The 25,890-nt window shown below is 41.1% G+C and overlaps 1 protein-coding gene across 2 annotated transcripts in view; it reads left to right on the forward strand.

The window, feature by feature from the left end:
* Positions 1-25,890, forward strand: part of CDYL2 (chromodomain Y like 2) — a 91,114-nt gene that overhangs the window by 51,448 nt on the left and 13,776 nt on the right. The window contains exons 4-7 of one of the 2 annotated variants that reach the window (XM_048515924.1): positions 8,684-8,856; positions 12,182-12,392; positions 14,807-14,950; positions 18,941-25,020. In XM_048515924.1, coding sequence (XP_048371881.1) covers positions 8,684-8,856; positions 12,182-12,392; positions 14,807-14,950; positions 18,941-19,099 — 687 coding nt within the window. In that variant the 3' untranslated portion in view covers positions 19,100-25,020. Of the gene's footprint in view, positions 1-8,683; positions 8,857-12,181; positions 12,393-14,806; positions 14,951-18,940; positions 25,021-25,890 lie in introns of those variants that run through there. The other variant, XM_048515925.1, reaches the window with a different exon arrangement.

Below are 25,890 nucleotides of genomic sequence, written 5' to 3' on the forward strand. Positions count from 1 at the left end.
AAGCTTCAGGGAACTAGGTTCAAATGTCAGTAGCCTTTAAATCCTTTGTGGCCAGCATCAAAACTTTGCTGCTCATAAGGACACTGTTGTCTGTGTCTACCATGAAGATTAACCTGTGAAAACTCAATTTTGGGTGTATTTGACTTGCACAGGCTTGGTCTGCCTGAGCACATTAGTTTTCCCAGAGAACTTGAAGAAGAAGAAGAATGAAGGTTGAGCTGGAAACCAATATATATGTATCACAAAAATAAACATATTTATTATAAAGTGTGCATAAATGTAAGTTGCCTAGAAATGCGGGCAATTATATATATCAAATGACTTGTGAGCCAATGATAATGGTGGAAAATCCCTGATTTCATCTACCAGACAACACCTGGCCACACATGAAGGGAGGTTTTGCATTTTCAGATCATTAATCCTACTGTGTTTACTTCCAGATGTTTATAATAATGTTTGTATGACCACTGAAGAAGGCTTAATCAGCTGAAATGCATCTGGTCCTTTATTGGTAACTGACATGTGTTATCGACAATGTTTGGAATTGTTACAATCTTTATGAACTTTTGATAATAAATATGTTTATTTTGTGATGTGTGTGTGTATGTGTGTATGCACACACACATATTTATAGATAGGTTCATAGCTCAACCTTAACTCTTTGTGGTTTCCTGTAATGCCCCCCCCCCCTTTTTTTTTTGCTTGAGAAGAAGAAGAAACTGACCACAGTATTTTTTAGGGTTTGCACTCATGCATACCAAGGGTGTACATGCATGATAAATGTATATGTTGCCCTTGTTCACACATCATGGAGGCTGGGCATATTGGGAAGGTCATGAATAGTGCACACTCCCATTAGGTGAAATTGGTAAACTCTGGGTATGCATGATTGTAAAATCTGAACAGGTTTTCAGTAGTGCAATCCCATGCAAAGTTACTCCAGTGTAAGCTCACTGAAATCAATAGGCTTGGTGTGTAGCAACTCTGCACAGGATTGCACTCTAACCTAAGACTTTTTCCCTGCAGGCATTTGTCTCTGTACAAAATGAACACCTGCAGGGAGAAAGAATCAGATTCATGTGGTGGAGTCTCCTTCTTTGGAGGTTTTTAAACAGAGGCTGGATGAACATATGCTGGGAGTGCTTTGATTGTGTGTTCCTGCATTGCAGGGGGTTGGACTTGATGGCCATTGGGGTCTCTTCCAACTCCATGATTCTATGCCTGCTAACTCCATCCCCATCCTCTGTCTCCATGATTCAAGGGCCTCATATGCGTGTACCTTAAACATGCACACCGCAATGCATTCAGAATCCATCCTCTCCATTTATCCAAGGTTCACAAATGGGAACCTGAACACATTTGGGTTTATACATCTAGGTACTGTCCAATTGGGGACCTTGAATACATGGAAACTGGAAGAAGAGCCATTGACTTATCTCTTGATACTTTGCGGGCTCATTTGCAGGCCAGCTTATTGACAAAAAGAGCATGCCAGGAAGGTCCACTCTCTGAACCTTCCTTGAATCCCGGCACTTTTTTGGCAGTTCAACAATAGCTCCATGCCCTCTGGGCTTTGTTTTCTCAAGGCAGTGGCTCATGCCACTTTATCCTCAATTAATTAAAGCTGCCTCCAAACCTGGTGATTGCATTACTGTTCTCTGCATGTATCAAAAGAGCAGAGCCAGCATTTGCCTGCCAGAAGGCACATACTCCAGCAGCACTGTGCTAACAGGAGGATTTCATTAGGCTTTGTGAAGCTCATGAATTGAAGAGAAGCAGCGTGATATTTTCGGGACACAGTTTAGGAAGGTGACCTGATCATTAAAGGGGTTCACTTTTATGTCGTTTGATGTCTTCTCTTTGCACCTTGACTGTACTGTGCATTTTTTAAATTCATAAAGCCAGTTTTCTATTTAATGGACACTCTTGCACAAAAAACGAGTCTTATTAAATCTGGTAGTCTATAAGGTCCCAGATGATTCCTTTTTCGGTGGCTCTGCAAGAGAGTAACGTGGCACCCCCAACTGACATTTGCAGTCCTGCCAGACATTCCAGCAGGCTCAACCATATTGATCAATTCAATTTGTTAGACTTAATAGGCCGGCCCTCCCCCTTTGGACTCAGGGTGGCTTACATCATTCTTATAAAATACATATAAATAAAAAATTTAAAAACGTTCCACTAATCCAGTCAATTCAGCTATGGGCCACAGAGGTACTGGAGAGGGGCAGAAGCCAAGTCTAGTTCCTCTTAACCTCTTCCTACTACTCTGAGCAAATCATAGAGTTGGTTCTGAGCACAAGGGAAGGCTATTTGGCAACTGCTTCCTTTTCCTCTGAGGACCTCAGCAGTAGCAGCTAGATGCATCGGGGCAAGGTCCTGAAGTTGGAACTGGGCACAGTCCTCTTCAGTTTGGAACACCCCAGCACAAAAAAGTTTTCTAAAGCATAACAGTGTTCATATTCCTGATCTCAGCTAGTAGCAAAGGCATTTTGTAAGTTCATTGTGTTGTATAAAGCATTATAAAAAGTACTATAATGTACTATAAGAAGTATAGACATACTGAGCCAAATTTTGGACATACTGAGCCAAATTTTGCTGCTGTTTGGAAATATAAAAGTCATACAACAAATAGCAGACAACTTCCATTTTGATAGGCACTTATCAAATTTGATAGGGGTACTGTCTGCATGGTTCTCCATGCGGTAAATTGTAATGGAGACCACACAGCAGTAAAACTTGGAGGAATTGCTTCCAAAACAGGGCAGGTCACTGACTAAGTGGTAAAGATCCTGTTTTGCACGTAGAAGATCCCAGGTTCCGTTGCAGGCAATTGCAAAGATGTGTAAGGATCTCTGAAAGCAGATGTTTGGAAAAACCTTGCTTCTTCCTGAGATCCTCGAGAACTACTGCTAGTCTGTTTGGGGACAATGGAGCTATATATGTTCAGATAAAGGTGATCATACTCTGAAATCAGTAAGTGTTAAAACAATGGATGATCTAGCCCAGGAGTCTGCAACCTGCGACTCTCCAGATGTTCATAGACTACAATTCCCATCAGCCCCTGCCAGCAAGGCCAATTGGCCATGCTGGCAGGGGCTGATGGGATTTGTAGTCCATGAACATCCGGAGAGCCGCAGGTTGCAGACCCCTGATCTAGCTAGTCCAATCTTACCAGATCTCAAACATCAAGCTGGGTCAGCTCTGGTTAGTACTTGAGTGGGAGACAAACTGCCCGCATTCGGCTCTTGCTTTGAAAACCAATGGGTCACCATAAGCCAACCACAATCAGACCATATTATATGCACATGCACACAAATAGTGGCAATGAAATCCTTACCAATCATTTAATAGAGGTCCATTGTGCACAGCACAAATAAGATGTCCTGGGGACGTCTTGAAAAAAGCCACCTCATTTTTTGTTCGAACATCACGGACCAAAAAAAAGGCATAAGAGGAGAAAGCGGCTTTTTTTCTCCCACCGAACCATTAAAACCTCTTGTCAGTTTTCTCTGCCACCCGACATTTTGTGCTGCAGGGAATCTCCATGCGCACAGATATTTGGTGAAGGTTACACTGGACACTTGCTCTGCAGACTCCAATCCTGGGTGCCTTTTCAATCCAAAAAGTTCATGGTTGTACATGGCTCATCCTGGTGATTCCGGCAATATGTAGTTTTCCCTTTTTTTATTTCTGATGAACTGTCTTCGAAGTTATGCAGACACAATATGAAAATCATCATATGAAAATTCTGAAATCATGTTTGTGTAGCTTTGAAAATAGCTCACTGAAAATAAAAATGGGGAAACTATGTATTGTCGGCATTGGAAGGATGAGCTGAACACAACCACGTGCTTTTCGGCTGAAAATGTGCCCTGCAGCAGAGCTGGGAAAACCTGTAAGCAAAAAGCTGCCGAACAGAGAATCCCTGCAGCACCACAAAATGTCAGGTGCTAGCAGCAAACGAAATTGACAAGAGATCGTTAAGAGTCAGGCAGGAAAAATAAGATGACTCCTCAGTCAGTAGTTTTGCATCCTCAAAATAGGACGGCCCGAGCAGAAATAAGATGTCCTGAGTCCGTCTTGGGGGAAAAGCTGTGCGGAGTTCCTCCCCGAGACGTCTTTTTTCCCATCCTCAGGACATCTTAGTTGTGCTGTGGACCAGAGTCGCTTATATGCCTAAAGGCACACATCTGCTACAATCCCATAAATAAATCCAGCTGCAGAAAATTCAGAAGTATGATCTTCTCTTGTGAGCAGAAACGTGATTCAGGGAAAGGTTAGTGCTGGGAGGAGAGGGCTTTTATTTTTATAATGCCAGCAGGGTAAGGCCTTATAAAATATTTGATGTGTGTTTTATGAATAATTTCAAAGTTGTAGTAAATCAAGATGTAAATTATTTTATCTTCCTTGTGGCTTTTACGGCTCCCTTCTTTCCAGAATTTAAAGTGTCACCAACCACCCAGATATACATAATAAATAAATGCGCTCTGTGTCTGGCATGCAGGAAGCAATGAATCCCCAGTGCCTTTTGATTTTAAATTACACTGAATGAAAGAGCAAAGAAGCTTCTTCCTTACCAGGGATTTATTGATTTCATTGAGCCAAGCAGCCGTTAATCTGTTAAATCAGCTCATTCAGAGAGTTGCTGATTTGTAAGTCTTTGCTGCATGAAAGAATCACGCCTCTTTGCTAAATACATGTCCTCAGATTGGAGGCAGGGATTTGTTTTGAAGTGAGCTGAAAGGGGTTATGCTGAAGGCCCTGCACTTTCATTTATAGCCAGATTTCTTTTGCTGTGGCTGTCCAAACAGCTTTCAGAGGGTTTTGAAACACTTCAGAAACCTGCCAAATCTTTTGATATGTTGGTAAAAGTGAACACAGTTGGTCTTCTATTTCCTTTGCAGCTCCAAGTGATCTGAGTTGTGTCTTGCACCAATCATTCCATTGTTGCTTTTAAAGAAAAAGAAAGGCGGCATCCACCCAATTTTAGATATTGTGCTCTTGTTGCACTAGACCAGTTGTTTGCTTCTGGGATTGTCTGATGCATGCAGTAGAATCCAGCTGTGAATGATGACTGTAGTCGCAATGATAGGACAATACCATCTGCCCAAAGGTAGAGCAAATTGTAGGTAAAAAATGGAACTTGTTCCTTGGCAATGGTTTAGTAAATATGTCCGCTGTCAATTTTCTCAGTGGGACAGTAGTGTAGCTTGACACCTCCTTGTGCCTGCAAGACCCTTAAGCATTTTGTCTGTGCTTTGTCTGTGCACTGTTCTTTTCTGAAAGAGAGAGGGCTATACAACTCTGGTTATCCTGTAGCATTTAAACTTGCGAAGTTTCCTTAACATCAAAATCCTCCAGTAACATTATAAGCCACTGCATACGTCAGAAGCAATTTCTTGTTTATGTCTTGCCCAGCTTGTGGCACCACCCCCTTAAAAATACATAGTCACTAGTAGATCTTAGATCTGATCTTTCTCCAGCCCAGTCTACATCAGCATATCCCAATAGTTCAGGATTATTTGTTGCTGGCAGTCTCAGTTTAAAGTGTGCAGTACCCTTTAAGTAACTCATCATCCTTTTAATTGCAGTTCAATATTTTGTGGTGGGTGTTCTAACCCTTCTGGATAATATACTTATAGCTGTTGCAACATCAGGTCTTGTTGTCATTGCTAAGTACAGAAGTTTGCCTACTGCACTCTGTAATTATTGTTGTCTGGCAGTGGTTCATCACGTACCTTTTCTTTGTAGAAACCTGATTCCACTTGTAGATTAACACCTGATTCCACTGAAGGATTAGCACCTTCTAGGTCTAGGCTTTGCAGTAGTTCTAGTATCTTCTGCCTTTGACTAAGAAGATAACTTCGATCTGGTTCCCGTTCAATTCGAATTCCCAAGTAAAAGTCAGCATTTCCTAGATGTTTAACTTCTACTTCCTTGTTTAGTTGAGATATAATCTCAGCACAGTCACTTCTTGGCAAATAATTAGATCATCAATATATATGTCAAAATAAATTTCCACCTCCCATCTTTGTGTCTACCATAAACACAGGGGTCAGCATTGCCCTCTCTAAAGCCCTAATTAAGTAGCATCTTGGTTAGCTTGTCTGACCACAGTTTTGCAGCTTTTTCATGTCCATAAAGTCCTTTTTGAAGTTTACAGACTGGATTTTTATTCTTGTTATCTGTGAACTCTGGCAGCTGCTTCCTCTATTTCACCAGTTAAAAAGGCAGTCTTCATATATAAGTGTTCTGTTTGCATGTTTCTGGATGCTGCAATGCTTAGGGCCATCCTAATTGTGGAGTACTTTACAACTGGTGCAAAAGTTTGATCATAGTCTGATCCACATTTGAGAGAATCCTTTTGCCACTAGTCTAGCTTTGTATCTCTCCACCTTTTGCATCCTGCGTAGCCTTAAAAACCCATTTATACCCAATGGTTGCTCCTTGGTTACTCATCAAACTGCACCATTCTGGTGGTAGTAATTTGGTTAGTACTTGGGTTAATAATGCTGTATCCTTTATTTTCTGGAGAACAGTCTACAAATATGCCTTCTTTAAAAAAATATTTTTCCGCATACAAAAATGGATAACACAGAAAAGAAAAAAGAGAGGAAAGGGGAAATACAGTAAGAGCAATGAGGATCTTCATTAATAGCTTGTTAAACTAAAAAAAACTTAATGGCATTCAAAATATAAAAGAGAAGCTTAATACATAAATTTACCAAATTCTACATATTATCATACTCATGTAAATAATTTAAAATGATGTATGATCATCTGTATATAATGAAAGCTATGTATATTAAAGAAACATTAATTTGTGTCCATATACTTCACAATTATATCAGCAAAGTGTTAGCTTAATATTAATATGCATAAAAATGATTAATATAGGATTCCCATTCTTCTTTTGGATTGTATTCCAATCTTCTATTCATAAAATTAGTTAGTTTTGGCTGTATATAAATATTCTCTCATATTATGTTTACAATTCTTTTAAATAAGAGTCAGATTTCTAAGTAAAGGCAACAAAACCTTTTCTACAATTTGTAAATATAAAATTAGTTCTTACTATTGTTTTATTAAATTTAACAAAAGCATACCTAACAGCTTACTTGTATCATAAGACCTTCATTTTTAAGATCCATCTAAATATTAATCTTTGATCATTCTTAAGCTTTCAGTGTAAATCAATATCCAAAAATTGTGTCTATTTACCAATCCATCCCATTTATAAAAAAAACCAAGAGTTTTTTTATTTTTCAGCAAGTAGTCTTGTATTTTTATTATTAACTGTTAAAAAAGTGACGTACAAGATCATTATACCAAAACATCTTTAATTTTAAGACCTGATTAAAAATGATATTTAGTGTTTTTGGAGTCTATATAAATTAATATCCACAATTCTGCTGACTTTTTGCAAATCCAACACTTATGAAGAAATGTCAATTTCTTCTTTGTATATCATAAATAGGAAAATAAACCAGGTTGTTCTTAACATTCCAACATATTCCCTTGCATTTCAGTATTGTTTTATTAATTGCTATAAAAAGTATCTAACAATATAGTTGTACCATACTTCCAGCTGTTTGCCTTGAGTCATCATTTCTGTGAAGCAGACTGAATTCTCGAAGTTAATCCTGAACCAATTCTGCAAAGTTGTGCAATATCAAATGTAGTTCTGCAGAATCTTGCCAAATTCTTTTAAAAAGTCTATTTTGCTTATTATTTGAGGAGTACTTGGTGTCTTGCCTATTCCTTGAACTTCTGACACCTCACTCACCTCGGCATTCTGTGTTCTTTTCTCATAACTGTCTGTTTGGTGAATATATTCTGGCTGAGTCTGTGCCAAGCATTACCAAACAGCAAAGACCCTTCTAAAAATGATGAATCTGAAAGGTAACTGGCATTTGGCTCCGATATCTCTAAAAACCTCTTGTGTTTTAGACTGCGGTGAAATAGAAATTTACATGGTGGTGGGAAAAGCCATCAAACTTTATAGGGTTTTCAAGGCAAGAGACAAACAGAGGCGGTCTGCCATTGCTTGCCTCCATGTAGTGACCCTGGACTTCCTTAGTGGTTTCCCATCCAAATACTAACCATGGCCAACCATGGTTACCTTCCAATATCTGACAAGGTCAGGCTAGCCTGGGCCATCAGGGAAAACATATATAAAATATTTCAGTAAATGTCATTATACCTATGAAACATTTGAAGCTTTTAAGAGAAGCACTGTTATCAAAATCTTGCCCACCAGTGCTCTCCCTGTGCCCACACAGCCTCGCAATGCCATCAAGTGGCCACCAAACACAAGCCATGCAAAAAAAATGTTTAAGTAAAGGAGCTAACTACTTCTAGGACAGCTACAAGAAGTCATGGCAAGCCAGATTACAGCCCACTAACATTAATTTGCCTATTTCTACGGCAACTACTGTTGCCTTTGACACTGGAAAACATCCCATTAAATAAGGCATAGATTTGAAATAATTAAAATGAAGGTTTGAGATGTTTTTTCAAGGACACAGAGATTTCAAGCTCCTTAAGGCAGGTACTACAATTATATGGGTCAAATGGACGTGAGACAGGCACCCACTGTTTGGCCAGGGTTTGAGGGCGGTGATCTTGCTCGGTGACACAGGTCAGTCAAAGCACCGTTCAACATTTTTCTTCTCTGCAGATCATGAAGGAAGTTCGGCGAGCACTGTGCAATGCATCAGCTGATGACAGCAAACTCCTGCTCCTCAGCGCAGTGGGCAGTGTCTTCTGCAGCGGCCTAGATTACTCCTATTTAATTGGCAGATTATCGAGTGACAGAAGAAAGGAAAGCACCAGGATTGCAGAAGCAATAAGGTGACTTTGGCGTGCTCGAGTCACTCAATTATGAAACATGAAGGGTTGGTTATGGTTTTTAATATATATATATGCTGTGACATACCTCTGAAGATGCCAACCATAGATGTGAGATTATATATATGGTTGGCATCTTCAGAGGTTTGTCACAGTAAGACATACATGGTAAAACATACAGCCTGGAAAACCCACAACATTCAGTTGATTCTGAAAGCCTTTGACAATACATCAGTCTTCATTTGTTACAACCAAAGATCAGCATGTCACAATAAGACATACACGGTAAAATGTACAATCCAGAAAACCCACAACACTCAGCTGATTCTGGCTATGAAAGCCTTTGATAATACATATATATCAGTCTTCATTTGTTATGACCAAAGATCAGCCAACACAGAGAGTGACACACACATCTACTTACAATAAAATTTCTGAACCATATAACAGACAGGATTTCAACAGTGCACACACAATTAATAAAAAGACTTAACCAGCTGCTTCCTGGTTGAGCATGCTAAGCAGCAAAATTTGGCCATCTTGGAAAAGCTGATAAGATTGGAGTTATGTAGAGACAGAATATCCATATACAAAGGACAGTACACTAACATGTGGTCAACTGTTTCAACCATGTCCAATCGGCAGGGGCAAACATGTTCATACTAACGGATATATTATTATTATTATTATTATTATTATTATTATTATTATTATTATTATTATTATTATTATTATTATTATTATTATTATTAATAATAATAATAATTTAATTTAATTTAATTTAATTTAATTTAATTTAATTTAATTTAATTTAATTTAATTATTTAATTATTTAATTATTTCTATTTTGTAGACTGCCTCATCCCCGGAGGGCTCTAGGCGGTTTACAACAATAATTTAAAACACAATTACAAACCTTAAAAACAGTAGCAGCGGACAGAGTCATAAAATAGAATCAACCCAGATTCCCTGTAAGTGGTGCCCGGTCCCAAGGCTGGGAGGGGCAGCAATGCCAAAAGATGGAATCGGGCATTGCTAAAGAAGACAACACATGGCACGGGCTCTCATCAGAGGGCAGCCCTGAAGATATACATATATACAACTATATGTATATCTTCCTTCCAAAAGAGCTGATGGTAACGCATTAAAGCTGACCAAGGTGATATGTGTGTGTTTTTGGAAGATGGGATTGGGTTCTTTTGAAAAAGAGGTGGGAGGGGAATGCTGAATATTTATATGAGGATTAGTTGACATCAACTATAGCCATGTTTAGTGATAAAAAGAAGGCTGAGGCTAAATCTCACATGCAGTAGCGTAGCGCCAAGGGGATGTGGGGGTGCGCAATGCACCAGGTATGCTTCCCTGCGGGGGCATGCAAGGACGTGGTGGGGCATTCCGGGGCAGATGGGGGCATGGCAGGGGCAGAGGGCACATGTTCCCCCTCGCTCCGCCCCTGCTCACATGTACATGGATCTCTGTCTTGACCACTGCTCCCATATGCAAAAATTCAATTCTAAATTAGGGAGGAGAATTTTAGCCCTTATGAGCTAGGAGCCCTAGAGCCCAGCCCGTTAACAAGATAAATGTATTATGCATTAACTGGAGTTGACAGTTACTTCTGTCACTGAGTGGTTTCTCTGCAACAGTTGCTTAACTGGAGAGAAGGGTGTGCATGGGCAGATATACTTTACATGAATCCATGAAAAATCAGAGTTGACTTTTCTTTCTTCCTCTCTTCTTTGGATACCATATACTCCTTTCAACAGTTCAGCAGGTTCATAAATTTCAGTACTTGCGATGAACTTAACGTGGTGCCATTCGTTAAAGGGAAAAAAAAGCCAGATATGACTATATTTTGTCTTAAAGTTAAAATTACTTCATTTATATGTAAATGTACTCACAGAATTCAAAATGTGCCTTTGCTCTAATTGAAATGCACACAGAATGAAGTGCTGTCACCAAATCTCGTTTCAAGCTTGATCCGAAAAAAAAAAACCCTGTGCAAATTGCTGTGCAGTTGTGTTTTAGGGTTGGAATTTTGTAACTGGAAGGCTGAGTATTCTCTTACAGATATGTAGTCCAAAGCCCTGGTTTCTATGAACAGCACAGTTAGGAAACTGGACAATCTAAGAGATTTTCTCACATCTCAAATGTCATGGGATTGAGCCTGGGAGCTGAGGAGGTTGGCCAGAAATTGTGATCCAGTGGGAAGGAAGGGCTAGGGCAGTGGTGGCGAACCTTTGGCACTCCAGATGTTATGGACTACAATTCCCATCAGCCCTTGCCAGCATGGCCAATTGGCCATGCTGGCAGGGGCTGATGGGAATTGTAGTCCATAACATCAGGAGTGCCAAAGGTTCGCCACCACGGGGCTAGGGGGTAGGATGATATTAAGTGGGTCAGAGGGTGGGAGTTTAGTGAGTTAGAGTGGTGGATGAAGCTAACCCCAAAAAGCACACAGAGAAAGAACACACAGGCTTGTTAGCCAACAGGAAAGTAAGAACAGCCTTGCCGGATCTGACTAGTGGTCCTTCTTAGGGAACTCTCGCGGCTCTTAGAATGTTCATGAAGACAATTCTCCAGATTCAAGCTCTACCACAGCATGGCCAATTGGCCATGCTGACAGAGGCTGATGGGAATTGTAGTTCCTGAACATCTGGAGAGCCGCAGGTTCCCTACCCCTGTTCTAGGCCAACATCTTATCTCATGAAGTGGGCAACTGATTACCATAGAGGACCAACAACAAGGCACAGAGGCCAAGGTCTTCTCCTGATATTGCCTTCTGGCAATGGGATTCAGTGGCCCCGCCCCAGAACGCCCCTTCCACACCCCGGCTACGCCCCCATCACGCCACGCACCTGGGGCAGTGTGCCCCTCCTTTCACCCCATTGGCGCTATGCCAGTGGAGTGGAGCAAAGTGATCAGGTAACAAGTAATGGAATGACAGTTCATGCTAGGAAACAGCTGAAAGAAACTTAATCCCCTGGGAAGAAATACCATCAGCCAGGATAACTAAATGGAACCTCCATCTTCAGAGGCAATAATCCTCAAATACTATTACTGGAAGGTTTCCTCCTAAGTTCTTCCCTCAGAATACTGGTGCTTCAAACTCAGTATTGTCTAAATTGACAGCGTGCTCAATTAGATGGCCCGTTGGCCTGATCCAGCAAGACAGTCCTTACATCCTAAATTAAAGTTTTTACGTCTGAAATCAGATGACAGAGTCGGAGGCCAGGAAAATTTAAATCCTGTTTTTGTTTTCCAGTACAACGAGTAAAATCTTAAAACACTACTGATAACCATCTTCCTCTTCTATCCTCCATTTTAGGGATTTTGTCAAGGCCTTCATTCAGTTTAAAAAGCCGATTGTGGTTGCAATCAATGGCCCCGCTCTTGGCTTGGGAGCTTCAATATTACCACTATGCGATATTGTTTGGGCAAGTGAAAAGGCCTGGTTCCAGACACCATATGCAACAATTCGGCTCACTCCGGCTGGCTGCTCATCTTATACGTTTCCACAGATCCTAGGTGTAGCTCTGGTAAGACTGCTTCCTGAAAAGTTATTTTGGTTCTGACCCAGATGCAGCTCCATGCAACAACCCAAAAGCACCCAGAGATGGTGGTCAAGAGTTCCAGTTTGAGTTGCACTGCAAATGCAAAGTGGGCTGCTCCAATGTCTCCCATCCTGATGCACCCACATGCCTCTTCTGGGGACACTCTGTTCTCAATTCCCCTTCTCTCTGAAATTAGGAGGATCATCATGAAGAGTAAGAGAAGATCTCTTCCATAGTGATGCAACCTCTTCTAGGGAGACTTATTCAGATTGTCCTAACTTGAGAAGAGCAATTAACTGTTGAGTTTTGAAGCATGTGTCTGCTGCATTTTTATTCTCACTACTGCCTGTTAAGTTTTGAAGTGTGTGGTGATGGATTTATAATGGCTTCAAAATCACACCTTATTCTAGATGGTATTTTTTAATAGGTGGGGCTTCACAAGGTGGGGGAGAAACCTTGAGGATGTCATCAGGATTATACAACACAACATAAATTTAAAAACTAACTTATGCGTAGGCTCCATATTAAGTTCCTGCTGTACATCTAAAAGTGCTTTATTCTGAATCAGGTCAACATTGGTTGGTAGGTCTCAATGCTGTCCATTCTGGCAGAGATCCTCCAGATGTTTGTTGCTAGACTGAAGACGCAAGCAATTGGACATGGAAACATGCATGCAAGCCATGTGCTCTGTCCTTGCCATAATGGATGGCACATGACGGTTCATCCATAGAACCTGCTTCTCTGCATGGCTGGATGAGGCCATTTGGCTGTCCTCTTGTAAAAGTAGCGCATGTTGAATATCCCATAAATAAAGCCACTGATCTCTTGCAATTCTGCACCCACTAAAGTTTGATCCGGTCCACCTGTTCCGATATTCATGTGGAGTACTAATGAACTCAAGAGCTTCTCTATGATCCAGGTACCCTTTGCGCATATGATGAACTATTTTTTTCTAACCCCAAATCCTGTAGTTAGCAACCTCTTGCATAAGACCAACCCCAAACCCACCCACCCCCGCAACCACTACAAATTTAAAGTTGGGTGCATAGAAACACCAGTCTTTGCAACTGTAAAATGGATTTTGCTATTTTGCCTCTGTGATGGCCAGGTGCTTTCTTGGTTTCCCCGCCCACCCTGTCACACTTTCCAGTAGCAGTGACCGAGCTGATTTTGTTATAGCATGGGTCACTGTGGCAATGCTGGGTTACATGCTGCTATTCACTCCTATACCTTCATTCCCCCACAGAATCTCGATTTACTTCTCAAAAAGTCTTTCATTCTCTTGGGCAGAAAACACAAATTTGGTTGTTGTTTTTGTAAAGAACACATATGTATATGCATGCCATCCATAAAGTTCGTGCAGGATTTTGTTTCTTTAGAACTCTTTGGAAAGGGTCTTCCCTCTGCTTTGACATGAGGTGGATCGTATGATTGGGACTCATGGCCCCTGTGGGGAATGATAGGGAGGGGGAGGGAGCCCGTCATCTGGTTGGGACCCACCCATGCTGGGGGGAAAGGTAGGAAGGGAGAAAAAAAGAATGAACTTATTGGGTCTTTCTGAGAAGGGCTAATGCTCAGTGGTTTTGTGGCATGGAATAAGTTATCCATTAATTACCACAAGAAATAGCAGAACTGTGCTTTAAAACAGTTACAATTTCACAAACCCACAACTTTACTGAACTGACAGAGTGTTTCTGCCAGAGAGAGAACAGTTTCACTTGGAACTTCCCACTAACCCAAGAATCTCAGCCTATTGAAAGAGGGTTCGTTTGTCTCTTGGGATATTTCCCTCAGTCCCTTCACAACTCACTAACCCACTATTCCCTAAGATAACAGAGGACACCTGCTCTATTTGCCCCGCTCCATTCATCCTTGAGCCTTGCGTACCTATACTATAGATGTCTGAGTTGTTTCCTTCACTCAGCAAAGGCTAACTGCCTAACTAATCTCCTGATAGTTTTACCTCAAGTCCTGAATTTTCCTCATCATAACTCTGTCTGCACCCACCCAAGAAGTTCTACAGCTTCTCACTGGCTGATATAGTTGAGTGTCTACTCTACCTGTAAACAGGGATTTGCTGTAATGCTTGGAGGGTGGAATTAGGGTAGTTCATCACAGTTCCCCTACTCGACATCTCATGAGCTGAATCCAAAAGGTTGCCATTTTCTGATCTAATGCTTCCACAGAAGTTCAGGCTGTAGGAAATCCATGAGCATATGAGCCACACCATCAAGGGCTAGAAGAAAATGGCTCCCATCTCATTTTCCTTCCCAGTCAAACAGTACTGGCTGATCCATCTGCAGTTGAAGTCAGAAGCCTTACTTTTAAGCTGCCCTGCCAACCTATGCAGCTTGTCCTCATGCCCAGTTTCTTGACAGAGGATGTTTTGGTCTTTGCAGGCAAATGAAATGCTGTTTTGTGGGAGAAAGTTAACAGCACAAGAAGCCTGCAGCCGAGGACTCATCTCCCAAGTCTTTTGGCCCACGACATTCAGCCAAGAGGTGATGCTGAGGGTAAAAGAAATGGCATCCTGCAGTGCAGTGGTAAGAAAAATACAGGGGCCTAAATTGAGAAGTGCCAGGCTCGAAGCTTACTTGGTAGCCAGTGTTGAGTAGTGTTTAAAAGCAGTGGACTGTAATCTGGAGAACCGAGTTTGATTCCCCACTCCTCCACATGAACTGTGGACTTTGAACTACCGGTAATCAGGTTTAATTCCCCCCCTCGTCCACATGAGTGGTGGGCTCTAATCTGGAAAACCAGCTTTGTTTTCTTGCTCCTCCACTTGAAGCTTGCTGGGTGACCTTGGGCCTGTCACAGTTCTCTCAGAACCCTTTCACACCGTTTTAAACCCTTTTACACCGTTTTCATCCACCTTAAACTGGGCGGGAGACCCTGTACTTTTAAAGCCGTCCTCCATAAAGAAGATGATACATTGTTCGGTCGCTTCCGCAGACGAAGTCGCTGGCTTCCACGCTTCTTCGGCAAGAATTCTGCCGGCGCGGAGGCGGGAGGCCGCTCGCGATGCAAAGATCGCGGGCGGCCTCCAGAGAGGCCGCAGGTAGACGGCAGGCGGCTCCGCGATGGAGTCGCCTCTTCCTCTTTCAGCCTCTATTGGCTTCCGTCATTGGCCTGTTGGCCGCCGATGCCCGCTTCACGCTGCCCTCCGACCTCCAGGGGTCGGAGGACAGCGTGGGCGGGGCTTCGACGGCCAGCAGGCCGACGACGGGGACACGGTGAGTGGAACGGGGAAGGGAAACAGCTTGTTCCCGGCGGTGCTGTTCGCACTGCGCCGCCGGGAACACACTGTTGAAGGAAAAACAACCCTTTAAAGGGTTATTTTTCAGGGCGGCTTGACGCCGCCCTGGGGGAGAGGGAGCGGAGTCAGGGACGGCGTTTATCCCGTCCCCAGGGTGCCATTAATGGGCCTTGCGGAAACGGCCTCTGATAGTTATCTGCCCACTCACCAAGTTAAAATAAATCCTGCTCCAACATTGGCATTGCACAAAGATGTACATTTGCTTCTCAACTAAGAGAAAAAGCCAAACAAAATAAACATAGTTCAATATGTTTGTTCGGGTAATGAAGAAACTAATAGGAATAACAACAAATAACCAAATGAAGTTAGTTCCATTCCTTTCCCTAGATATCTTGACAACCTGGTTTGGAGAGTTCAAGGAGAGGGAGAAGGAGCGGGATGATATGAAATTGACATGGAAACTTTCCAATCAAGTCAAACTAACCTTTCAATGGAAGACATCTGATTTCTCTTCCTTTCCACTGTGCCATCGATTGCTGGCTCAGGGGCTACAGGAGGAGAGGTTTTCATTTTTATAAAAGTAGGGGCCCCTCCTCAGCTCTCTCTTTGTCCGAGCTGGCTCTTTACTCTTTGGGATGAGGGCTTTCAGGGTATTTCGCTGGTGTTTAACTACAACATGTATCCCCTTTCCCTCAGTGATGTTAATTTAGGTCTATCTCTCTGCCTCCCTCCCACTACATCAGTGGTCACCTAACTTGTGGGCATCTTTGGAATTCTGACACAGTATAGTAAACACAGCAGATGATACATCGTCTAACTGTTATCTTCCCAGTCACCAAGTTAAAATAAATCCTGTTTCAAAATTGGCATGGCACAAAGATGTGCATTTGTTCCTCCGCTAAGAGAAAACAGCCAAACCAAATAAGCGCTGTTCAGTATGTTTGTTCAGGTAATGAAGAAACATGCAGTGGCTGTTCGAACTTGCCCTCAGTCACACAGTGAAGACCTTGCGCTGTGGTGGCAGCTGCTGCCAAAGCAACATTTTAAAAAATCAACACAAATCAAAGCAACACAAAAAATCAACACAAATCAAATCAAATCAGATGGTGAATCAGTAGCCTTGCTGGACAAAGGCCCCACCTATCCCTGCCTGCTTTCTAAAAACACTTGGCAGGCATCGGGTAAGGTAATGGTGGATGCCATGCTGAGGATCTTTGTCCTACATGTTTCAGGCAGGTGGCCAGCCTTTCCCCCTTTTTAAAGTATCTCATGTACTGTTATTCAATTAATTACATGTTCATGACTTGCCTTATATTTCATTTTGTTCCTAACATTCCCGCCACCTATTTTAAATGGTAAAACTGCTAAAGGAATGAGCAGCGGGGGTGTGCAAGACACTGATAATAGCCAGTCAGCTCTGTGTGAACTCGCAAAATCAGCTTTCCTGTGAGATCAGCCCCACGTCAGAAATGCAGCTTGGATCTAACCCAGCAGGCAGCCATCTTCCCACAATTCCCCACTTTGCAGGAGAAACCTCTGGCCACAGCCAGGCCTTAAATACCTGCAACAGGTGAGGTACAGAAGCATAGTGTGGATCTTACACAGCTGACATCATCTTCCCACAATTCCTTTCCCTCGGTGTACACATTTGCAAAAATTACTTCATGAGTAACTGCGCCTCAAATTCTCTTTTGTTTCCCAGAAGCTAGAAACAAGAGAGTGAAGATTTGGTTCACCTTCTGTCTTAAAGATGGTAACTTGGGCACAGAAGTAGCTGCTCTCGATTCCATTTAAAAACTCTGCAGAGACAGTAAGGCATGCAAAAATTTTAATTAAATGAATTGTAGATTACATCTCTTTGGGAACACTTGGAACGAGACACACAAAAGAAAAACACACACTGAAAAGGCATTGTGTAACCTTCTATGGTTGGGCAACTATTCACTGCATTGATATGACGAAACTCCAGATCTGATCTTGCCCTCTTCTTTTCCTATTGTTATCTCCCAAGGCCTCATTTTATCTTCTTCTTTTGTAAGGTGCTGTCATGGGCCTGTAGATCAGAAAACGTATACAACTAACAACTTAGGAGGCTTTCAGAAGTGGTCCTAAAAAATTTGGGGTTTTGCCTCAAAGCCCTTTTGAAAAATAGAATAGATGTGTGCGTACAGTTAACATTCACCAAGTCTCTTTATTATTATTTGAAAGGCAGCTCCTCATAATGAGTCTGGTGTGTGATACGTCATTAGGAAATCATCCCTCAATAATGATTTGGAACCTGAAGTGGCTTTTTGTGTTGCTTTTCCCTCTTTCTATCATATCCTCATCACAACCTCGTGAGGTGGGTTAGGATGAAATTGGGACAGGCCCAGTGTCACCTAGCAAACTTCCCTGACACAGCAATGACCTGGATCTCTTAATCTGACCCTCTAAACGCTATACAAGACTGGCTGACATATTTTCATTTCATATAGTGGGAGCCAAAACAGAGTATGCATGAATACGGGCAGTTAATTGATTTTGCCCATTTTGCCATTAAATTGATAAGTAGTCGATTCAGGGCAGGCAGAAGGAAATATTTCCTAATGGATAATTAAATTGTAGAATTCATCGTCAGTGAATGTGGTGACAGGTACAAGCATGAATAACTGTAATTAGACTGATCCAAGGAGGAGAATTTTATCAGTGGCCATGGTGACCATATTCACAGACAGCAAACATCCTAATATATGTGCTAGGAGGTACGGGCTGCTTATTCCACACACACACTTTAAAATGTGAAAAATCCTAAACTCAGATCTGTCCCTTCATGGCTAGTTTCAGTCTTTGCCAATATATTTTATCACAAAAGTGTAAATTTGGTCTTCTGCCTGGTTAGTCTTGAAACGATTATTGCCTTTGGTGACAGAATTTGCCGGAGAGATGGTCAATGCTAGACCATCCATTGCTTCACTGAATTAATCTGCTCTGTTTTGGAGCAGTATTCTTCCCATGGTAGTAATAGCTTGACCTGACCTAGATGGCTCAAGATAGCCCACTCTTGTCAGAGTTCAGGAGCTAAGCACAGTTGACTGTGGTAAGTACTAGGATGGGAGACCACCAAAGCATTCCAGGGTTGCTGCCCAGAGGTAGACAATGGGAAACACCTCCCTTGGTTCATCTCTTGCCTTGAAAACACTAGTGTGTTGCCATTGGTCAGATGCAACATGATGGCATTTTCAAATAGTGTCTTGATAGTGTTAATATATGAAATGGAGGATTGTAATTGCTTTCACAGGTATTAGAAGAATCTAAATGCCTGGTTCGGAGCTTCCTGAAATCCGGACTCGAAGACGTCAACGAGAAAGAGTGCCAGATGTTAAAACAGCTCTGGAGTTCTTCCAAAGGACTGGATTCGTTATTCAGTTATTTGCAAGACAAAATTTATGAAGTCTGACCCTCCCATCATGTGTCACAAGAGAGAAAAGGTTCCAAGAGAAGAGGGATTTCCAAGCATCACCTGGGTTTGGAAAACAAAATTAAAGATCAAGTCCAGGTCCAGTAAATCCTGCAGAGGAATTTGTGTGACAATGTATCTAACATACATACGTATGGCTGTGTCAGTTTCCTTATGAGTTATATAGAAAAGTTTCAGTGACTGTTCCTAGCAAGTTCAATTCTTGTTTGACAAAGGGAAAGAGGACGGGACCCACGCAAACATACTTGACAGAGAACTGGATCGTACACATGCGCAGATAGAGAGAACCACACATTCCGCCAGCCAAAAAGCACTAGCGTCCCTGTTCAAGGGACGCCAGGAGTTTGTTTTTGTTTTGCTTTTAATTTATTTTTTGTAAGAGACTTAGTTTAGAATTTGGGTCAAAGTTACACTTTTTTGAGCCTGCTTCAGAACTGTTTTACTACTTTTATGTTTTTCTGTTTTTTGAGATGTTAACAATGGGATGGATTTTTTTTTCTATAATTTATATGTTTGGTGTATTGGAAGATTAATTTGCAAAAAGAAACAGAAAAATATCCCCTAACAAGCCTCCTGGGGATTCTTGTCCTCTGGACGAATTTATTTAATTAATTTATTGTACCTCTGCGTCTATATTCAGTTGATTGCGTAAGACGTTATTGTGATTATTTTCATACTTCCACAGACTGGATAAATGTTTCGTACAAACGTGCAAGCTCTTCGCTTTGCTTTAGCAGAATCAATTGGGCAGATAAGAAAAAAATGGAGGGCGTAGCAGGTAACAAACACAACGCTGTGAGGCATTAAATGCAACAGCCACATCTGTCTTTCAGTAGGTTACCCATAAGACACCAAAGGGTTCAGAGTAGACTGAGTAGATTCCTCAAGGAAACCAGTGAAAAAAGCTGGACTTCTGGTTGTTACCCAAGGCCCTCTTTGCTTCCTGACGACATGATGCACAGTGTAGAGATTTTTGTACTTTTTTCCAAAGAGTAATATGTTTACTCTGTTTTCTTATTAACTAGACATTAATAACAGGGTGTACAGTGCCCAAACTGTGGTACTGGCAAAGGAGATAAAGCATCCCTTTGTGCTGTGAAACTGAGATCTTCACCCTCATGGGCCTCTGGTTAATTCTATTTTTCAAATGTCGGACAAACAGCATTCAGAAAGTTTAGAGAGACCCCAGCAAAAAAATGCTAGATTATTAATTAGATCAGGAAAAACTTTCATTCTGCTTCCTTTACCCAGTATTCTATGTCGGGCCTAACCACTCAGGTCTACTTTCCCACCAGAACAAGCTATAATCGTTTGTTCTTAAAATAGCACTCTGGAATTTTGAGGGGTAATAACTGACAAGATTTTCCCTACTACATTCGTCCAACACTTTACTGTGTGAAAATAAAGAATGGAAGTGGCATTGATGCAGAAGATTTGCACTTACAGTTGTTCCAGTGGTTTGCGTGTTATCTGGCCTTCTCCACATTGGCCGGTTATGCAGAACGTGTCTACTGCACAATGGGGGCAAATGTCAGTTGCAGCAAGATTTCCTGTATGGACCAATTTCCTCAAGCCCTGCTTTCATTTTCTATCCTCCCTGCGGCAAGCAAGAGCACTTCTAGCATTAATTTAATTTTGCTTCACCGACAGAGTGGGCAGATGTGCCAGAGAGCACAGCTTTGCCCTGGACCTCTTCCCTCCACCCATTTCCAGCCTCCCAGCACCCTTCTCAGTTCCTCACACTGCTGTTCATGTCTTCCCCCTCTCCCCTGTCCCTTGTTGCCATCTTCTTCCTGCTTCTCTAAATGCTTACATTGAGATCTCAATTTATATTCTCTTTCTGCCTCCACCTCCCCCAGACTGTCAGGGGGGCTTTCTAAAACTTTATTTGAAACAAACCTCTTTTTAAAAACAAGCCTCTCTTACAGCAGCAGCAAGGGAGAGGAGGGGAAGGACATGGACAGAATATCAGCAGAGTTCAGAGAACCAGTGATGGGCAGAATTAAGAGAAGCAGCAAAAGGAAAAGTTGGTTAAGATTAACAAGCAGCTGCAAGGCAGGCACTGGGCTGCCTCCTCACATGTAAGCAGAGAAACGTGAGGAAACCACACCTCAGCCCCAACGCTCAGCTACCAGCCCTGAGGTAAGCGTTCCATGAGTAATGGGCCATTGCTACAATAAGCTCTTGGCTCTTAGGTCTTTTCAAAATGCAAAACAGAACACTCCCTGCAAAAGAATACTAGGAAGGGAGAGTCAACAGTTTGTAAATGTCATGGAGAACATAAATAATTCCTATAATTTTTTTAAAACCCTTTGATTTTGTGTGTGTGTGTGTTTTTATCCATTCATTGCTAAAGGGAAAAACACTTTCCAATTTCTATTCTTCGTTTCTGAGCTTCCAGATGCTGTTTAAAGTTTGTTTGTTTGTTTGTTTGTCATCTGGGAAAAAAACCTTCTTGAAAATCTATGGCAAATCAGGGCTCAAGGTTTACCTGAATGTTTTTGGATGCAATATAGAAGATGATTTGTGGAATCATCATAACCGTATATGCTTAAAGCAGATATTAAGTTCTTCCTCATGTTCCTTTTACTAGTTCAGATCCTAGCAGCTTTTCCAGGGGTGAAACACGGGAGGAGGGACCACTTTTGACCACAACAAAAGGCTATGCTACAGGGCCCAGTGGGACAGGGCCACAGTGAGGGTGAAATTGAGCAAAAAAGCTGGTATGATTCAATCCATTCACTGTTGAGTATTATGGATGGCTTCAACCAATTCATGGCCTACTTGCTGTGTCTCATTATTGCTGACTTCTTGGGGACCCATCACATCAGCAACTGAAGTTCTACTCTTGCACAAATATTGGAGAAACATGATTTTCTTCTGCTAAGTGTAGACACTTCCATTGGTGTAGACACTTCTTATAGAAGGAGACTTATTCTGCTGGAAAAACAACTTTCTCTAATGATAGATTCCTCAGATAAAAACAGCTGGACACAACCTCATGGATCTTTTCTGCCTTTCCCAGAAGTCTGTGTGGGTGACCCAGATCCCTAGCATCACAGTTTTGGTCTTCAGAAGAGCATTGAAGAAGTGTGAGAAAGATCCACCATATATTTTGCTAGTGTTGCATAAAATCCAACCTTGTGACATTAAGTAAATGGGGGGAGGGGATTCAAAGCATATTATATGGCAAAACCCATTTTTCCTTTTTCTCCTTCTTAAAGAGATACAACTCCAATTGATGTTTCCAATATGCTAAACTGGCAGAGAGTTGGTGCTAAGCCTTGCTTACCAGAGATACCTATTGGGTGACTGAACGTCTGATTTTAGAACAAAGAATCCTCATAATACAACTGATTTTTCAACACCGTGTTTTCAAAATATTACCATCTTTTCTTTGGCAAATGAATGACTGAACCACACAAAACACAGTTTCTTCATAAGAACTTAAAGCCTTTCAGCTGTTAAAGATAAATTTCATAAGTGGTTAATCTTTCACTTTTTTAAAGGACAGTCTTTTTTAAATAAAAAAGCTTCCTTATTCAGTTTTCTCTCTCAGCACTGGGTATTCTGCCCTATAGGTGTACTGTATATAAGATCCTGGGTACATTTATGAATATTCACAGTATTTAAGAAAATAAATGCAAATCTGTTGTTAAAGTATGTTGTATTATTTTATGTAAATGGTTTTGTACAAATCTTTAAGAATGGGCAGTTTTGCATTTGTAGATATGGAAAGGTAAAGCAGTTCATTTGTGTGTTTGTCATGCATGTATATTTTTTGCTGTATATAAACTGTGGCTTTGTTTATTAGCTGGGTACCCTTCTGTTTCAATTAATAAGCTTTCAGACTTTAATACAGTATATATTTTCAAAAGTATAAACTTTTATATTTCTGTGGTAGATTAGGGTAAGCGTTTTAGGCAATCTTTTCCACTATGGTTACCCATTCTTTTAATCTCTACAATTTTCAGGTTTTGTGCCAATCGTTTTCCACTTAGAATAATACTTTTCTTTTCTTTTCTAAATATATGCAGGCAGGGGTTGTTTGTGTCTTTGTTCCTTCCTTCCTTCCTTCCTTCCTTCCTTCCTTCCTTCCTTCCTTCCTTCCTTCCTTCCTTCCTTCCTTCCTTCCTTCCTTCCTTCCTTCCTTCCCAGTCTTGAAATAACTGACTTTAAAATATAATTTGTAATACTGCATTTGTGAATAAGCCTTACCACTAGGTGGAATCATGTGATGTTGACTGCATACGTAGAATTGAACATCCAACTGGATGCAACACTGGGGGACTGAGGCTTTAGAACATGGGTTGTCACCAAGCAGAGGGTAGGTGGGCACTTTTACGCAGAAGAGGCTGGATGTGAGGGAGATGCTAAGCTCTGTCTCCACCAACGCCTGCCCCACCTAACTACCATTTTTTCCAACTCTAAAACCAGACAGGATTCTCACAGGGAGAAAAGCACCTTGAAGAAAGTGGTTTGGAGAGGAAGCATAAAATGAAAGAAAGGCTGGGTATCTTCTCCCTCAGCCACGTTTTTGCTTGAAATGCCCTTTCAACCATCAGTTTTCATATAACCTTCGTCTAACTAGTGGGCTGTGTTGTATCTATTTGGATGCTGAGGACTTCCCCCAAATAGCTTTGTGCAGATGGCTTGCAAATTCAGATTGCAAAGCCTTAAGCTGTGGTGTATTTTTTTTTTTAGTGTATGTATGTGTGAAATGGATAATACGGGTTGTTTCTTTCAAACAATATAGTTAGGCTTGTCAGTGTGGACTTTGTTCTCTATAAACTGTGCATATGGTCCACCCCAGTCATACCAATCAATCTCAGGCTTGTGTTCTGTGGCTGGGCCTATCAGAGTCAAATCTGGCTGAAGCCAACTCTCTGTCAGAGACACTAAAGAAGTTTACATAAGAGACTTAATGACAATCTTAATAGTAGTGCATTTAAGTACTCAATATCCTAGATGTGTTATTTGTGTCTACCCAATTAACTACATGTTTTTAAGCCATACTAAATCTCTTTGCCACTACTTTAAATACAACCCGGAAAGTAATTTGCTAACATACTAACATTGTCAACAGGTTTTCGACTCTTAGGGAATAAATAAAGAAATATATATATATATATTATAGAAGAGAGGTGTATGTGAGGAAAAATAAACCAGGACCAAAGAGTTCAATTGACTAAATATCCAGAAGTTTAGAAAAATGAAGCAATTTCAACTGAACAGCAAAGAGCAGCTGCTGATTCCCTTCTCGTCAAATTTTCATTTCATTTCTTATTCATTTCAGGGAAAGAGAGAGAAAGAACAGGGCAGGGTGGCCAGAGTAGGCCTATCCTCCAAAAGCTAATTAGAAAACAAAGAGATGGCCAGTAAACGATAAGAGTGTCTATTGGTAAGGCTTATTACCAAACCTCAGAGATAAAGCAGATAACCAAAAAGGAAAAAAAAGTTAAAATTGCAAAATTTATGTGGGGCAACTTATTTGATTAGTAATGAATCTCTTGTACAAAGGAATTAAAACTTTCAGCGTAGGCCCTTGAGTTATTTTGTTGTTTGGATGTCATAGGCTAAGACGGAAACAGCTTCTAAACATTTGTAATGGATGACAAGTATACAGTATATGAAATACAAGGGTATGGGGCACCCCTTAACCACAGTGTTGTAAATAATCTTTCTGAAACTGGGACAGTGCTGAGGGACACATTATCTTCTGATATATCGAATATTGACTGTCTAGATCAAATTGTACACAATATATTTGTGGATGGTCCTGTAAACTAGTGTATGGACACATTTTTCTAGGTGCCTTAGAAGTTGTATTTTTCATGTGTGTTAATATGCAGTATTTATACATTGTGAGAAGCTGCTTTGAATAAAAACATTGAACCTTCCATTTGGTGACTTTTTTTTACAGAGTCAGTCATGATGAGTGTGGCAAAATAATGTCATGATAGAGGTTTAACTACCTAGAGAGTTGACAAAGAGAACTTTGCCCCTTTCCGCACAAAGGTTTTTAAATGTTTTCAGGCAAGCAACAAAATGTTTCCTCCATAGAGTTCCCCACAATTTTATCCCCCTTTGGTTTCAAAGGCATTTCATTTCCAGCCTGAAAACATTTTATCTGAAACCCCTTTTACAACTATTCTTTTTTCTGAAACGTTTTCAAGATGTTGTCCCATGCTGTGCAGTCAAATATTATTCCTTCTCTGATGTGTCCTGGTTGGACATTTGCAGCTAAAAATACCTCTTTGCTCTTTGTTTTTAAAATCTTCCTCTTTGTTTGTTTTGGGGCATTAATGAAGCAACAAAGCTATGGATTTTAAAAGCCAAACGTTTGGAGGAGGTGAGTGCTGACGAACATTGTGGCAAAGGTTTTTTTTGAAAATGTTCTTGGAACATTTTAAGTAACTTGTGCGGACAATGCCTTTTTCTCCCTCTCCCAAAATTCTAGAACTTGAGGACATCCAATGAAGCTGATGGGTAACAGATTCAGGGTGGACAAAAAGAAATACCTCTTAATGCAGTGAATTATTATAATGTGGAATTTGCCTCAAAGCTTGAAAAGTTACTATTAGAGTTGTGCATAACCTTACTGCCTGACTCTGCTGGTTGACTCTGTCATCTGTAGCAGCCATTTTGTGGCTGGCTCGGCTACCTGTGTTAGCCATTTCATGGCTGCCCCTGACACCCCAAGTCAAAATTCCAAGGGTATCTGTAGGATGAAAAGTGTCACATGACCATAGCTACTGTGCTACACCAGC

The sequence above is a fragment of the Sphaerodactylus townsendi genome, linkage group LG14 (assembly GCF_021028975.2).
Source record: "Sphaerodactylus townsendi isolate TG3544 linkage group LG14, MPM_Stown_v2.3, whole genome shotgun sequence".
Classification (NCBI taxonomy): Eukaryota; Metazoa; Chordata; class Lepidosauria; order Squamata; family Sphaerodactylidae; genus Sphaerodactylus; species Sphaerodactylus townsendi.